This window comes from Glarea lozoyensis, assembly GCF_000409485.1.
Source record: "Glarea lozoyensis ATCC 20868 chromosome Unknown GLAREA3, whole genome shotgun sequence".
Taxonomy (NCBI): Eukaryota; Fungi; Ascomycota; class Leotiomycetes; order Helotiales; family Helotiaceae; genus Glarea; species Glarea lozoyensis.
In genome coordinates, this window is record NW_007360998.1 from 626,919 (window position 1) to 641,990 (window position 15,072).

The window sequence follows — 15,072 nt, forward strand, 5'->3', positions numbered from 1 at the left end:
TACAATAGATATAGGTAGATACAATATAGTCTTGATTTGATAAATGTTGTTTGTGTGTTCTTTAAATATTAATTCCACGATGATGAGACTGCATAAAGCTTTTTCCAACCTAGTATAGTATATTAGTATACGTCATCTTGGTCGGGTGTACGGCTACTACGTTTATAAGCAAACTGTGCCGAGCCTGAGTAGATAGTGAAGCGTGATGAAATGTCAACTTGGAAGTCTCTGGAGCTGTCACGTGAGGCAGTTAAGCGAAGCAACCCCCTTTCGAATTAGGCGACAGGCTAATCCTCAACAAGGCTGATTGGATTTTTGTACGGTCTTCGCCCGATGACTAATCATACATGTTGGTCAGATGTTGCACGTATATTGTGAACTAAGCGAACGGCGCAGCTTCTCTAAATCTAGGCAGACTAATTTGCTAGATATCCAACTTCATTACATCTTACAACCAGTGTATCTCCATACCTGAACTGCAACGAATGCTCTCATACAAAATGGCTCGGACAAAACAAACTGCTCGTAAATCAACAGGCGGGGTCGCTCCTCGGAGACAGCTCCCTGGGAGCAGCAATCTCCTGGCACTTTACTACAACTATGGAAGACGCCGAACACGCCAACAAAAGATCCCAACAGATCCTGTGACTCCCAAAACCATAACAACTTTCACTATAGCAAATAGTTCAGTCGCTCAAAGAACGGTATTATCTACTCCAGAACTCATCGTCATTATTCTCTCCCAGCTTCCGCACTCCTCTCTGCTCAAGGCCAAAAGTGTCAATAGAACATGGGCAGGCCTCTTCGGACATATCGAGATCCAAGCTGCGTTGTTTTTGCGTCCCAGACCTGAAGGATCAGCTTCCTATGTCCAAACACAATCAGATATATTGACGGATAAGTTCTCCACATTTTGGCCGATCAAAGGAAAAGATAACGCAGTGTTTCACAAAAGCGCTAAGGTAGAAACTCCATATCCCGAGGAGTGGAATGAAATATCTGTTGGTGCATCGAATATTCATGACCCACCAAAAGCACATTCGCAAAGTACGTCAACGATCCAGCAACCGCAGATTCGAGAACGGAGCGATAAGTTACCGTCGTGGCAGCAGTGGCGACAACTTCTAGTTTGCCAACCACCTATCGAAGCTCTGGAGCTTATTCAACAGGTTTGCCGGCGCTCAGGCGACACTTTGGAATTTCGGAGCGTCATTCTTCGTCCCGATGGTTTGCGGATGGGATTTCTGTATGATGCCGTTAGACATTGGCATGAAGTTGAGTGCAGCCCTGTAGAGCTGCTATGGAACAGGAAAACTGGCGATCTTACCGATGAGAAACGAATTTACGTAGACTGTCCTAGCTTCAAAGTGAGTGAAGACAAGTCGTGCTTGACGATTTGGGGACAAACAAGCGTGGGTTGTGGACAGTACGGGGGGCTCACGTATGCAAATCGGTCCAACCCAACAATCCAGAATATAAGAAGTGGCAACGAAGAGGTAGAATATCGCATGTCGGAACCCAGGGAAATAAGCTACGATGTAGGCTTGCTTTACGCGGCTTTACAGCGTAGATTGAACAATCAAGTGCAGCAGGAGGACCAAGAGGATCAAGATGAGGAAGAAGAGATAGACTACGAGGAGTAGATGTCAAAGGACGATGAGCTCAAACACCTTATGGTTCAATCGATAATATAGCGAAAGCCTGTAGATAGAAATCATGACCAGACCAGATGCTCTGTACGAGAGATAGTCTTCAAAGGGTTTCTCGGAAGGTGAACCTGCGCAGTCGAGAACTGCCACCAAATTTTCGTGCTCAAAGAAATTTTCCCACTGTTGTTCTGGAAACAGTGTTGACTGATCATTCATGTACCATTCACTAACGTCAGACCATTTCTGATTAAGAACATCACCGATCCCTCAACGTTAATCTATAATATCACCGCCACCATTGCTGAAAAGCTGCATTCAGCTCTTTCTTGCCTCTTAGCTTCGCTCCTTAACCAGAAACCGACAAACACGCGTAACATGTATTGCGAATACATCATCAAGCATTCTTGTGGATGCAAATCTACCACCACGAGACACTGCGGACAAATCACTCCCCCAGATCCACCACCTACAATACCGATCTCTACTCTGTGCTCCCAGTGCGTCGCAAATGAGCGCACATACCTTACGGAAGAACAAGAGGAACTAACCCCTTATGTACACGAACTCATGATCCGAAAACCGCTATCAATTACCCTCCCTACCATACAAGCAGCGATGGAGAAAGCCTCACGCTCCGGATTTCTTACCGAAATACCTATCCTCTCGTCGCCGAGCCTCTATTATCTACAATGCGCATACGTAATGATCGAGACTGAGATGAGGAGAAAGAGGCTCAGCTATCACGGCGCGGAAGGAAAAGAGACGAGAATTGCGGACCTCCTGTCGGGGAAGACAAGTGTTGAACAACAGGCAATGGAGAGGAATGTTTTGTCTTTTATTGGACAGGTCCTATGTGGCAATCTCATTGCGAGTACACATCAACGCTTTCTGAACTCTCAAGTAAAGGACAAAGCCGAGATCGCGAACGCCGATTCCTCTATCCAGCCCATCTCGGAGAGTAAACCTGTAGCACGGATCTGCGAAATCTGCCTGATTCCAATTGGCGAACGCGACGAGCACCTAGGAGCGGGGGAAATAGCAGTGATCGAGAAGCTCTGTACGCTCGAACCTTGTTGTCACAGTTTTGGAGATCAATGTGTTCGTCTCTGGCTCACGACTGAGCAGAGCACTTGTCCTACATGTCGTGCAGAAGTTGAAAGAGCGATCACCTGGGCAAGAGAGCCTATTGGAAGCATGGACGATATTCAGCATTTGAAAGCCCTCGAAACCCTTGAACGTGTGAAACACTCTGATCCTGTTGAGTTTGTTGAGCGTGTCGTGGGTGAACATGAAGACTTCCATTGGGTAGAACCAGCGTGGATGAGGATCATGAGGGAGCAATACAATATTTACGAGGTATCTTCGTAGATTGTCTTGGTCGGTGTATTGAAGTCGTGTACATATCTTTGGAACAAATATATTGATATCTATGCCAAATGTTGTTCAGTCTATGAGTTTCTTCTTACAAACGCTGATTGTGGGATTGCAGCTACCTCATTCAGGTTGAAGACCTGTAAGAGAACATGATTGAGTGCTAATCGTGAGAAGGAGAAGCACAGATACAAACGCAGGGAGCAATTACCAGATATCAGAGTTGACACAACTTGGGAGAAAAGACTTCTCAAAATCACTCAGTACTGATATACGGTTATACCCAACATCAGTCATTCGCAAAATCTTTTCCTCTGTAGTACTGGAAGTGATGAACTTAACTTTGTGCGAAGCCTCCTTTTCTGATACGATCAGAGGGCTGGAAGACGGCGTACAGGCATTTATTGACGTAAAGCTTGTATAATGATTAGTTCAAATGTGATTCAGTTAAAGAGTGTATATGATAGCATGATCTTGATGATCTTGTGGTAGGGTGTGCACCTAGAATATTCGAGGCAAGCGAAAAGTCAGTCTTCATATAGTATCTTTGTGTTTTTAAATAATCACTTGTTCCACCTCATAATCGAGCTTTACAGCATCGTTCTTTGGAAACCCTGATCTATCATATAAGTATAGTAGTATACTACAATAAACACTATAGTCCAAAGGACAATGGGCTTTTAGGTAATTTGGCAGCACAGGCTAATTGGATAAGATATCTGAGAGGAGAAGCCCCTGAGTTTTGGTTTGTGGGAGGACGACATTAGAAGCAGATTGAGGATGAGAGTCGGGGTCGCAACAAGGAACTTTGTCCTACTTGTTGGGGGGCATTCAGTCGAACAGTATTTCTGGTAAAGGAGCTTAGAGTGGAAACCTGATTGTTTGACGTGTTTAAGAAAGGAAGGCAGGCAATGGGCAGTACTGGAATAAATTACAGACTAAATTCAATATCACCAATGATGAATGGCTGGTCTCTTGACTTGATGGGACTTTGGTTAAGCGGCACCTTTCTCTCCCTTCCAACAGCTGAAGTACCCAAGAAAACGTGTACTTCGGGGTGGGTTTCAGGCCTAGTAAAAGCCCCAAATAAAACATACTATTTGGACACTTGCCAAAAGTGTAAGGTGACTGGGTACATAAGGTTATTGGCTATGGGGGGAGCTTTTTGCTCTTTGACTAACTTTACATGAGCTATTGCAAGGTAATTAGGTAGGATCCTATAGAGGTCTAAAGATGACGTATAGAATAGAACATAGCGCTTTCCACCTTCCAGGCGTATCTTTCCGCTCAGACTACAAAAAGTTTAAGTCGAGCCTTTTAGCGGTCAATTACCACGAGGAAAGTAATCAACCTGGCCACGCTTGATTCGGGTGCTTTTTTTTGGACTATTTGGCTAACCGAGGACTTTTACGAATGTACAGATATAAGCCAGTTATTTGCACTACAATTAGTGACCTGAGTGAAAAGGTCCAGATAAAGCACTAGAGGTAATAGATATGTGTAGGAAGCAAGAGGCCAGTCTTACCTATTTGGTATAGTATACCTTCGTACCTACTAAGATTTGTCAGGCTTAGTACTGGCCTTTAGTGTGATAAATCACTCTTACTTCACAATTTATCCTTTGTTTCTCACATAATCACCTCGCTCACCTAAAAGTCACCTCTACATAACTGTTTTGATTCAGAATAAGAAAATAAGCCGTTTTAAAATAATGACAGAAAAACAAGCTATAGACCACAGAACAACAACTCGCCATTTGATATATCACCAAATTCTCTACTCCCTTGACTTACCTTGAACCACCAACAAACCCATCAAAAACCCAAGAATGTCTCGCCTCTACGTCCTCAACCACACCTGCGGCCACCAGATGTTCATCTCCCGCGACCACTTCTTCGCGACCCACAGCTCAGCAACCCGACTCGTAGCATTAACAAACTCAACAACCCACCCCCCAACCCCCATAAGCCCGGGCACGATCTGCAAACCATGTACTCTGAATCCCGTAACCTACCTCTGGCCCTACGAGCTGGCCCAAGATATCGAGCTCTCCTCCATCGAGATCCTAGCTGCATCTATCATCACAGACGCGATCAAGAGAACTATGCACACAGCTATGATGGAGGTCAGGAACTCTCGCGCTATGCCAGATCGGGTGGCAGCGCCTACGCTCGAGTATCTGCGAAGCACGTACAGAGATATAGAGATCACGCTGCGAAGTAAGATGGATGATTGGTCACCCGCGGCCCGAAGACGGGTGTACTGGCTCGAAAGACTCGCACATGTGGTGAAGCCGCAGCCTGTGCATTGTTGTACGGAGGTGCTGAAGAAACTTCTGGCACGGGTTGGTGAGGAGATTGATTATAATCTTATTGAACTGCAAGACGGGGAGTTTGTTACGGACATCGATGAGATTCCACGGATTCGTGAATCGCTTGCTATATCAGCTCCAGATGCTGGCAGGACGCAAATCATGACTCCAGTTCCTTCGGAGGGAATGACTAAGACGCACCAGTGTCTGATATGTCACGTTCATATTGGTGAGCGTGATGCCGATGAGACCGAGCAGATAGAAAGCCCTTCCCGACTGCCATGTGGCCATGTTTTTGGGAGTGCGTGTCTGGAAGTATGGCTTGCCGATCATGAAACTTGTCCTGTGTGTCGTAGAAAGTTCAGTAGACTCGTGTATCAATGGCCTGGTCAGAATCCACAACAATGGCGGGAACCGAAGTGGATTCGGATTATGAGAGGGGAGAACTGAAGGAAGTCGGACTCAAAGGGGGTGACTCCTGGTAAGTGGGCAGTTCTCTTGCTGTATTTAATTGAAAAGATTTGATAACCTAGAAGTGTTGCGTATCATTGAAAAACAAGTGAGAATGAGAACATGTATATGACCGATGATATTAGATTTGTAAGACTTCACCTAATTTAGAGTTAACGATAATTGAAAATGATTGTCATCAACATAGCAGACAATGTGGCAGAGAATATATCTGGCTAGTAAGCAGCTAAGCCTTGTAATCTTGGCTCTTTTGATAGAGAAGTCTGAAGAGATTACAGGCTCAAGGTGTTGTTCGAATTCAATCTCGGCGAATCTGGTGTATAGCTTTGAACAAAGGAAAGGCTTCTATTCCTAAAGTCCTGTTTGTCTTTAGTGTTCTTCGGTAGTAATCTGAGGGAAATTTTGCCTTGCGTTAACCTGAATAAGTCGATAAGCTACGAGTGGACCAGACACAAGACCTGTAACTCACTTAGTTCTAGGACATCCCATCTATCCCCCCTAGACGATAAAAATCTCCCTCCTCTGCCTCCCCTCCCTTACCCCACCAACCTGTTTCGCAAGCAACCCAATCCTCTCAAACACTCCCTCCCTCCCCCTCACCCCCCTCAAAATCAATTCAAAACACGTAATCGGACTCTCCCCCACCTCGAACGCATACACCTCCTGGCCGAACTCCCAAAGATCCTCGCCAACACTCCTCCACCCCTCCTTCACGTCCCAAGACATATCCATCGCCACGCCCATAAAGCCCGTTTCCGCGTCTCCAACCGCGAAATTATGATAGATACGCCAATCCACCTCGTCCGTGTCAGGAGTTGCGCCTTCATTAAAGTAGCGCAACGATACGGGGCTTAGAAAGCCGGAGAGCGTGAGGGAGGCAGAGGAAATTTGACCGAATGGGTCGTCTGTTGCGTGGGTTGTTTGCGCATCTATTGTGATAGCGGTTTGTTTGACAAGGGGATTCGATTTTTTGAATGACACTTGACTGTTCACCGCCATCCACGACCACGACGGAATGCGTTTTTGCGCTGGCGGCGGAAGACGCGAATGATCTTGGACATACCACAGCAAATCCACCGCCAGGGTCTCCCTCCACAGGCCTGCAAGATACGTTCCCAACCCCCCTTTCGTGAGTTTACACACTTCATTCGCCAGCCCAGAAATCGCAGGCAGTTTATCAGATTCATAGGTCAAGGCCAGACGGGAATAGAGATGCACCCAATCGTGCCAGTGTTTAGACCATTCCGCCGGGTCCTGAAGCGCGGCGTCGTAGAGCCAGTTGCGGTCATGGACGAGCCATTCGCTGGCGCATTCGCAGAGCGTGTGGTGGCAGCATTTGAATATCAGTTCGCCGGTCATGAAGAAGAGAACGCGGGGCGCGAGAATGCGTTCTTGGAAGATCCAGGCGCGGTGGAAGAGGGGCGCTTGGGTTGTGGAGGTGTGGTAGGACATGTATGATTCGTGGGGGACCTGGCGGCGAATGCGGAATGTGATGGGCTGGTTTTGGATGGCAAGAGGGAGGTCGGCGGACCATTTGTAGGATGGAGATTGGGAGAAGCAGCCGTGGTGGGCGGATGTCGACATTGCGGCTGCGAGGACGAGGGATGAAGATTTGTAGATTAAGCCCATGAGGGAGGACTGCGTGCGCCAGTCGGAGGGGGAGTCTTGGATTATGCAGACGGAATCGATCCAGAGGTATCGGACGCCCATGTTTCTGGTAAACGTGATAGCATCTTGATATGTCCTGGGAAGAGTTGACCAGGCAATATTCTTGAGGTGACTGTCTAGTGAGGACTGTGTTGTGCTCAATGGAAGCGAAGCACCCCAGCAGTGACTGAGACAGAAGTATGCGGCTCTGGCCCCATTCGTCTCAACAAGCTTGACACCTTTCCCAAGACGTTCTGAATCTGAGAGGACAGGGTCACCTAGGTCAAGCACCCTTTTGGGCAATATACTTTGGGTGTCATAAAAGCACTCTGCGTGTGATATATTGCATTCGCTGATTCTCTCTTTCACCCAGCTCAGAGATGCTATGGATGATGTGTCTCCAGGTATATCTCTTAGATGTTTGATTTTCTGAAAAGGTTTCATGAAAGAGAGTTGAGAGTAATCTATTCAATCATTAGAACATATAAGCATGTATTACGCGATAATACAATGCTTAGACAAAATTAAATCCCAATGTTCAAACAGCGATATAAAAACAGATAAAAAACCAACAACCTTCAATACTATAAAGCTCAAAGACCTCTCTCTTCCCACTTCCATATCTCACCTTAAGAAACAAAGTTCCATCCGAAGCAGACACCCCAAGCCTATTAGCCAGATCAATAACCATCACAGTCTCTTCAGCCACATCTTCAATAGCTTGCACAGCTTCCAAGAGCAAGGGACAGAAAACACATTTCCCGCTTAAAGCCCTCTCCTTGAGCGCGCTCGGCTCGATAGGTCCATACGATTGCGGCCCATCAATTTTCGCAAGATTGTTGCAGACTGGACATGCTGGAGGGATATCCATTGCTTATGTCCGTCGGAAGCTCTATGTAAGTCGGTGGCTCTAGATGAGTCCAGACAACTCGAATAGAGGAGACTGGAGTCGTGAGTCTCCTTAGCTCTTCTTGGCTGGAGTTGAGCGATATGATTTGCATGCAGTGGCATTAGAGCTCACTCTTGCCCCAGTAGCGTCACCTAGCCATCGATATGTGCAGATTGCGGTTGGCCAAAACTCATTCTCCTAGGGTTTGTGGTCCAGAGGAGGTGAGGAAGAAGTTGGAAATGGGGTCATGTATCAATTATGGGTGTCTACTTAGTCACGACTGCACTTTTGACTACTGTAGGCACACCCTGTCATTTGCCATTTTAGGACTTTTTTGTGTTCGACGAAGTACCTAGCTACCTCAATGACGTCTGTCTAAATTCTTTAAGCTTGACTGAGTAAAGATCACGTTTCAACGAAAACCAAATCAAGTTGCCAGATATAAGTAACTTTTGTCTACATGATCCCCATATCTTACATCTAAATGGTCTGATATGTCCTCTATTTTCCACCGCGAGTCGACTTCTTTCTCTTCACAACCTTTCCTGTTCCGTTTTGTGCGGTAGTTTTAACCTTCTCCATCAATTCAAAGTCTTCAGCCCCGGAGCTACTAGATGGTGGAGTTGCTTGTCCCTCGTCATCATCAAAGTCTTCTTCCACAGGAGCCTTGTTCAACAAACGACCAGCAGTACGATTGAAAGCCCAGATTGGGAGACGGACGAGTGCTGTGTCTCGGATAGTTGGACGTGCAAGTTCCTCAGGCTAGCAATTGTTAGCTTCGTTTCTGCTCAGGGAAATGGTAAACTTACGTCAAGCAAGAACTCGTGAGTTTGACCGTCCTCGTCGGCTTGCTCCAGGAAGACATTTCCAACAGAGTCCACAACAAGAACTTTACCATTCTCAGCAACAACACGCTTTCTCGCGCCAGTTGAGCCAACCGGAGGAGTACCAGCAGGTGATGCCTTGGCAGCCTTCTTAAGCTTCTTCTCTGCCTTGTCCTTCTTCGTGTCCTTCTCTTGCATTCTTCTCTGTCTTCGGTTCATTTGTTGAGCCATCGGGTCCGACTCATCCCCAGTCGCATTGGGAGTAGAAGCGGCATCCAAGCCAGGGACGTTCAAACTATCTCCCCACGCAGCATGTCTGGCGAACTTGATATATCGCCCAACGAATTCTTGTTGTCTCTTCCAACTCATGAAAAGTGCAAGCCAGTGTCCACCACCTCCAACGAAGATGAAGAGGCCTACCAGCACGGAGCCGAGCCCTGGCCTATATCTGGCATAGTAATATCCAGTGCTTCTCCATTTAGGGAAGCCGTTACTAAGAAAGTGATCGTAACGAGCTCTACCAGACCCCTTGAGAATCTCCTTGACAACACCTAGACGCGCAAAGCGATCGCTGGCAGCTTTTTGTGCAGCTCTGATCTCAGACTGCGAGGGAGCCCTCTTGACCTTGACGCCATTCTTGTCGGTGGATTTATCGGAAACGAGCTTCTGCTTGACCTTGTCTGGGTGGAGAGTGCGGGACTTCTTCTTGAAAGCCTTGGCAATGTCGTCTTGGTTCGCATTTGGTTTAATTCCTAAAAACTCATAGAAAGTAACGCCCACGCCCTCGTGGAGTTCGACCTCGTCACGCAACCGGAAGATTTCCTGATCTGTAATCGAATGGTTGTCAGCACCAACACGCACCACGGTGGAGAAGATGAGGCAATTGGGCCGCTATCCATGGGACATGAAGCTCTGGGTTGACATACCTTCCTTGGTCCACGACGCTGCAACTAGGGCAATGAAGCAGGCAATCAAAGCCAGCTTCAGGAATGTTCGCCTCATGATCGGATTGGTTGTGTCGAGTCTGCGAGGGGAAGCTTCACCGCTGATGTGGCTTCTGGAGAGGGAAGAAGGGGACTTTTGATGCCAGCGAAGACTTTAGAAAATGCGACAGGGGATGTTTGGCCTTCGGTTCGGGAGTTCGCTAGTGGCTGATGGGGGAACTGCTTACTGCTGTCTGCTGTGGTGGGAGGGTGGCTGCCCGCGTTCCGCCTCAGGCCCCACTGCTCCTGCCTTGCTGCTCGCAACTCTTGCATCAGCATTTCTCACTTCTGCGCTTCCTTTGGCTCAGAAGCTGCAGAGACCCTCTTCTACCTCTTCGGGGCCCGAGAGACTTTGCATGAGTAGTCCGGTTGACCGGTTATAATTGTGCTGTTCCTTCGTCTGCTCTTTTCTCTGCTTCTCCTCTTGCTTCTATTCTGAATACCCTCCTCTCGCTTTCGAGGGAGTAGCGAAGGAGTGATTCCAGCTGCGGCCAGCTGATGGAGGAGCCTTGACGTGATTCAGGCTGCGAGGCAGGAATACCGCCAATCTAGGGTCCACTTTTTGGGCCTGCGACTGGGGTTCTGATCGCCCTTCCCCTGAGGGACAGATCCAAACAATTTTATCGATACAAACGACAACACCACCACCACCCGCGATACCCTCATTTTTTGATACACGTACGTTAGATTCCGTCCTTCAACCCACTACGCGTCCTTTACCAGCACAGTTGTTTCTAGGTAGGCTGCCTGTGCACAATCTGCTGCCTGCGACAGGGGTTACGAGTAATTCGTGTTGCTGACTACTCTCTCTGAACAGATCTCGAATAAAAAGTGTCTCGTGTCCAACCACCTGTTCTGCAACAAAGACTCAGTCTACAAACGCACTCTTCAGAACGCACCGCAACCTACATCCAACCACTCCTAGGTCAAGCACCAGCAGTACTTACCTCACCTCAACACGATGGCACGAATTCAGATCCCCATCGACGTGATCACGTCCCGACTCAATCTCTCCGACAGATTTGCGGGCGTCCGCTCCCAGTCAATCACGGCGAGATTTGCCAATTTGAAGCCTATTTCGGAATTCCTCGACTTAAAGAGACTCTCCAAGCCTGCCAACTTTGGCGAGGTTCAGTCACGAATCAACTACAACCTGGGCTATTTCTCTAGCAACTATGCCGCTGTCTTTGTGATGCTCAGCATCTACAGTCTTCTTACCAATTGGACCCTGCTCTTCGATATCATTCTGGTCGTTGGTGGTATGTGGGGTATTGGCAAACTTGGGGGTGAGGACTTGGTCGTGGGTACCTTCCGCGCCACATCTTCTCAGCTCTACACGGCACTGCTTGTCGTCTCGGTTCCCCTCGGTCTCTACGCATCACCAATTGGAACACTCTTATGGCTCATTGGCGCAAGTGGCGTCACTATTTTAGGACACGCTTCATTCATGGACAAACCCATCGATGAGGCTTTTTCCGGGGAGGCGGTCTAGGTAGTCGGCCGCGATCTCCCAAATCTGTGCCCTCATGGGGAAGACCACCAGGGGCGAAGGGGAGTAAAAGGCGCATGCAGTGGGAGCGTGAGCGAGCGTTGTGGGAGGCTAATATTCGAGTGGAAGAACTCGATAGCGATGATACTGATACACAAGGCGTTGGGCTTGGGGATAATGGCCAGAGGCGTTTTGCTAGCGATCCTTTGAAATTTACGGGTATAGATATGGGACCTTCGGCCAGGTCTAGAAGGAGTTATGGTTTTGAGGGTGATGATTCTTCATCCGAGTCATTCGATTCAGACGAAGGAAGTAGTGCTTTACAGATTCAGTTGCGCGATAAGGAAGAAGCGCTTGTACAGTCTGCGCTCGCCCGAATCCGTCGTGCTCGAGAAAAGGGAAAAACAGAAGTAAAACTTAATCAGGATGAATTGGATGCGTTGGAAAGAAGGAGGAAGCGATTAGAGGCGGCCGCGAGAAAAGAGAAGAAAGGTAGTGGCAGTGGCAGCGAAAAGAAACGGCGAAGCGAGAAGAACCTGGTGACCGTTCCGATTGCGTCCTTGGAACCAAGCAGCCGCAAAAAGAGTGCTAAACATAAACGTTCGGGAGATTTGCAACAAGCTGTTGGTCCCTCAAACCCTCCAGGACCTCCTGGAATGTTAATACCTGGCCCAGATGGATTGATGTACGCTCCAATCGGCTACTCTGTTTCTAGCGGCTCCAATCGCAATTCTCCTACCCGTCCAAGGTCTGCCTCTTCTCAACAAATTCTAAGTCATTCTCCATCATTCTATGCGACAGGTTCTCACCGAAATCTATCTGATGGTATGCGGCCGACATCTTCTTCGAGCACCAGCTCCCGCCGCCCCTTACCAGATGAGGCCGAATGGATACCCGGTAGCTCGCGACGCAGTTCAGTGTCCTCGCAAAACTTTGCCGTGGACCCCTTTGAATATCAGACCTCTTCTGGCCGTCCACCAGCTATCCCGGAACAATACTTACCCGGCCGTCGCAACGTCTCGAATCCCTCTGATATTCAATACTCGTCAATCCGACGGAGTCCTCCAGGACTCGGTGCTTATCCTGCTACAGGTAGAGCACCAGCCTCTGATCCCGCTCTTAGACATCGAAGCTCCTATGCAGACGAAATCGCAGACAGTTCAACCGATGAGAGTGATGATCTTGGGAATGGCGTTCAAGTGTTTGTTGACGAGCGAGAGACCGAGCGAGAGCGCGAAAGGGAACGAGCGCTCAGTCGGAAACCTGTCGCTAGCAGTGGACGCAAAAAAGGGAAGGGTCGATAGCGAGTTTGTTTCTTCTTCTTCTTTTCTTCAAGATACATAGACTATTGCGTTTTTAATGAGCATCTTATTGTTGAACGTGGTTATTGTGGTGATTTGTGATTGTGATTGTGACTTGTGACTTGATTTTGATGGCTGACGCTGGTGATGTGTGAAAAACTTAATTGGATAGCTCCCGCTTAGTGAAGTATGGCATGATTACATCGTATCTATTATTTCAGCAGCATGTTCACGTACAAAAGAGGTGTTGCAAATGTTGAAGCTGATATTTCATTTAGAAGTATCACATCTTCAGCTTTTATAGCTGAAGATATATATCCGAGGAGATGGGAGATCTACCCTCGACTCTCTGCTTCTCCTGCCAGAAAACGGATTGTGAATGTACCAGTCTAAGAACTAGCCTATGCTCTTTTAGTACATACTTCTTCTATAGCATCTACACGAGGCATCTTTTCAACTCTTCCGAGTAGTACGAGACGAATGAATGAAAAGGGGAAGGCGTATGCAGCAGGGCTTTGGGGGGCGTGAGTTGATGGGAAAGGCAGCTGTTGATGGGGTTGTTTGTCTGATGATGATAGGCTTGGTGTTATGTTGATTTACGCTCCAAAAACATAGTATATTTCTGGGACTGTTATCTGAGGAGAAAGGTTGTGAAGAAAGTACATAGGGAGGAAGGACTTTGTGTTGCTGCCCAGGGAGGTTGACTCGCTTAGGACTTGGCGGCCCCCCTTAACACTTCTCGCTTGTGAATGAGGAAGTGAGAGCTGGAGATGGAGAACTGAACACCAAGTGCTAAATCGGTACACTGTGGATGTGGAGACGAAACTCACGTAATTGGTCAGTTTCTGCTAATAAGCTAACGAGAGAAGAAGTCTCTATACTTAGCTCGCATCCTTGACTTTTCCCAAACAATAGCTTCTCTCTGCCTATCCGTGGAACATTGTTACGAACACCCTCAAGGTCACAATTCAGGTCTAGATGATGGTTCATCTCCTCTCGCTAATATAGTCTTAATATGGTATCTATCTAGAACTAGTTCTGCTAAGAAATCCTTATTTGCTGAAGAAAACCAAAGCCACTATGGTCTTTCCTAATCCCGCCCAAATCCAGTCCGCTAAACGCCAAAACCCTCAGAAACAGCGCAACCCAAACACACAACCTTTCTAACTACCAACGGCATGGCTGAAAACTTTCTGGGCAAGTTGACTCAACAATCTTGCCTTATCCGACTGTGGAAGTTCTTGGAAGACTGAGTAAACACTCTTTCCCTTCGCATCCCTCACAGCACCCAACCGGTTACCTGCTACAGCACCAGCCAACATACCCGGGAAATTGGCGACGATAAATCCCATAGCACCACCGCTCAGTCCACCGACCATACTCCAGAACAGTCCAGTTGGAGTTCCACCATTCTCGGCCATACCTTCCTCCCTCAGCATCTCCTCGAAAACATCTCCAAATTGTTCGCTCTCAAATTTCTGCTCCTCCTCCTTACTCTTTGCTTTTGACGAAAAGCCGAATGAGGACCATGGGAATCCGCCTGGGACAGAAGCTCCTGGATCTGGGATATCCTCGTCTGAATCGAATGCGGTAGACGCTGTCGAGGCGCCTGAGCCAAAACCATGCGTTCTGCGTGCGGCATCATAATCTCTGCGTCTTGATGGGTCTGAAAGAGTGTAGTATGCGTCGTTTATGAGTTGGAATTTACGGGTGCGTTCAGGGCGTTCTGGTGAGTCTGACGGGACGCGATCAGGGTGGGTTCGGAGCGCAGCTCTATTGTGGAATTAGCTTCAATGATCCAGCGATAAGAGCGAATTTGTTTACTTTTTATACGCATCTCGAATCTGCTGCTGCGATGCAGTAGGCGGTATTTGGAGAGCGGCATCTAGGCATATGGTAAGTAGCTGATACAAGAAGAGAAGGCTGCTGCTCACAATAATCCGTGCCTGGCGCCATGGTGGTGGATTGCAATAATTTTAGCTCGGTATTTTTGCTGAAATATCTGGAAAAATAGTAACGGCTTTGCGGTACTCGAAAAGAAGACAGATAATGAACAGCGCAATCGTTCCTGAGAAGTTGCGGGTTGAACAACTTGGTCTAAAACACCCCTCGGTGGATGACGCAGCTGATAGTTCAC

At 47.7% G+C, this 15,072-nt stretch overlaps 8 protein-coding genes across 8 annotated transcripts; 5 read left to right on the forward strand and 3 right to left on the reverse strand.

The window, feature by feature from the left end:
* Positions 1–500: 500 nt before the first annotated feature.
* On the forward strand, positions 501–1,643 carry GLAREA_00225 (uncharacterized protein; the record flags this gene model as incomplete). The annotated part of the gene is made up of 1 exon (XM_008084985.1): positions 501–1,643. One exon carries the CDS (start codon positions 501–503, stop codon positions 1,641–1,643), a length of 1,143 nt encoding a protein of 380 aa, XP_008083176.1.
* Positions 1,644–2,024: 381 nt separating this feature from the next.
* Positions 2,025–3,017, forward strand: GLAREA_00226 (RING/U-box; the record flags this gene model as incomplete). The annotated part of the gene is made up of 1 exon (XM_008084986.1): positions 2,025–3,017. The coding sequence occupies one exon, from the start codon at positions 2,025–2,027 to the stop codon at positions 3,015–3,017; it is 993 nt and encodes a 330-aa protein (XP_008083177.1).
* A 1,831-nt stretch (positions 3,018–4,848) lies between these two features.
* GLAREA_00227 (RING/U-box) lies at positions 4,849–5,781 on the forward strand (the record flags this gene model as incomplete). Its single annotated transcript, XM_008084987.1, has 1 exon — positions 4,849–5,781. One exon carries the CDS (start codon positions 4,849–4,851, stop codon positions 5,779–5,781), a length of 933 nt encoding a protein of 310 aa, XP_008083178.1.
* A 519-nt stretch (positions 5,782–6,300) lies between these two features.
* GLAREA_00228 (uncharacterized protein) lies at positions 6,301–8,320 on the reverse strand (the record flags this gene model as incomplete). The annotated part of the gene is made up of 2 exons (XM_008084988.1): positions 6,301–7,913; positions 8,023–8,320. The coding sequence occupies 2 exons, from the start codon at positions 8,318–8,320 to the stop codon at positions 6,301–6,303; spliced, it is 1,911 nt and encodes a 636-aa protein (XP_008083179.1).
* A 519-nt stretch (positions 8,321–8,839) lies between these two features.
* Positions 8,840–10,164, reverse strand: GLAREA_00229 (Chaperone J-domain-containing protein; the record flags this gene model as incomplete). Its single annotated transcript, XM_008084989.1, has 3 exons — positions 8,840–9,100; positions 9,148–9,989; positions 10,089–10,164. The coding sequence occupies 3 exons, from the start codon at positions 10,162–10,164 to the stop codon at positions 8,840–8,842; spliced, it is 1,179 nt and encodes a 392-aa protein (XP_008083180.1).
* A 942-nt stretch (positions 10,165–11,106) lies between these two features.
* Positions 11,107–11,637, forward strand: GLAREA_00230 (uncharacterized protein; the record flags this gene model as incomplete). Its single annotated transcript, XM_008084990.1, has 1 exon — positions 11,107–11,637. One exon carries the CDS (start codon positions 11,107–11,109, stop codon positions 11,635–11,637), a length of 531 nt encoding a protein of 176 aa, XP_008083181.1.
* Positions 11,638–11,711: 74 nt separating this feature from the next.
* Positions 11,712–12,938, forward strand: GLAREA_00231 (uncharacterized protein; the record flags this gene model as incomplete). The annotated part of the gene is made up of 1 exon (XM_008084991.1): positions 11,712–12,938. One exon carries the CDS (start codon positions 11,712–11,714, stop codon positions 12,936–12,938), a length of 1,227 nt encoding a protein of 408 aa, XP_008083182.1.
* A 1,160-nt stretch (positions 12,939–14,098) lies between these two features.
* On the reverse strand, positions 14,099–14,891 carry GLAREA_00232 (Chaperone J-domain-containing protein; the record flags this gene model as incomplete). Its single annotated transcript, XM_008084992.1, has 3 exons — positions 14,099–14,708; positions 14,760–14,820; positions 14,870–14,891. 3 exons carry the CDS (start codon positions 14,889–14,891, stop codon positions 14,099–14,101), a joined length of 693 nt encoding a protein of 230 aa, XP_008083183.1.
* Between the last annotated feature and the right edge of the window lie 181 nt (positions 14,892–15,072).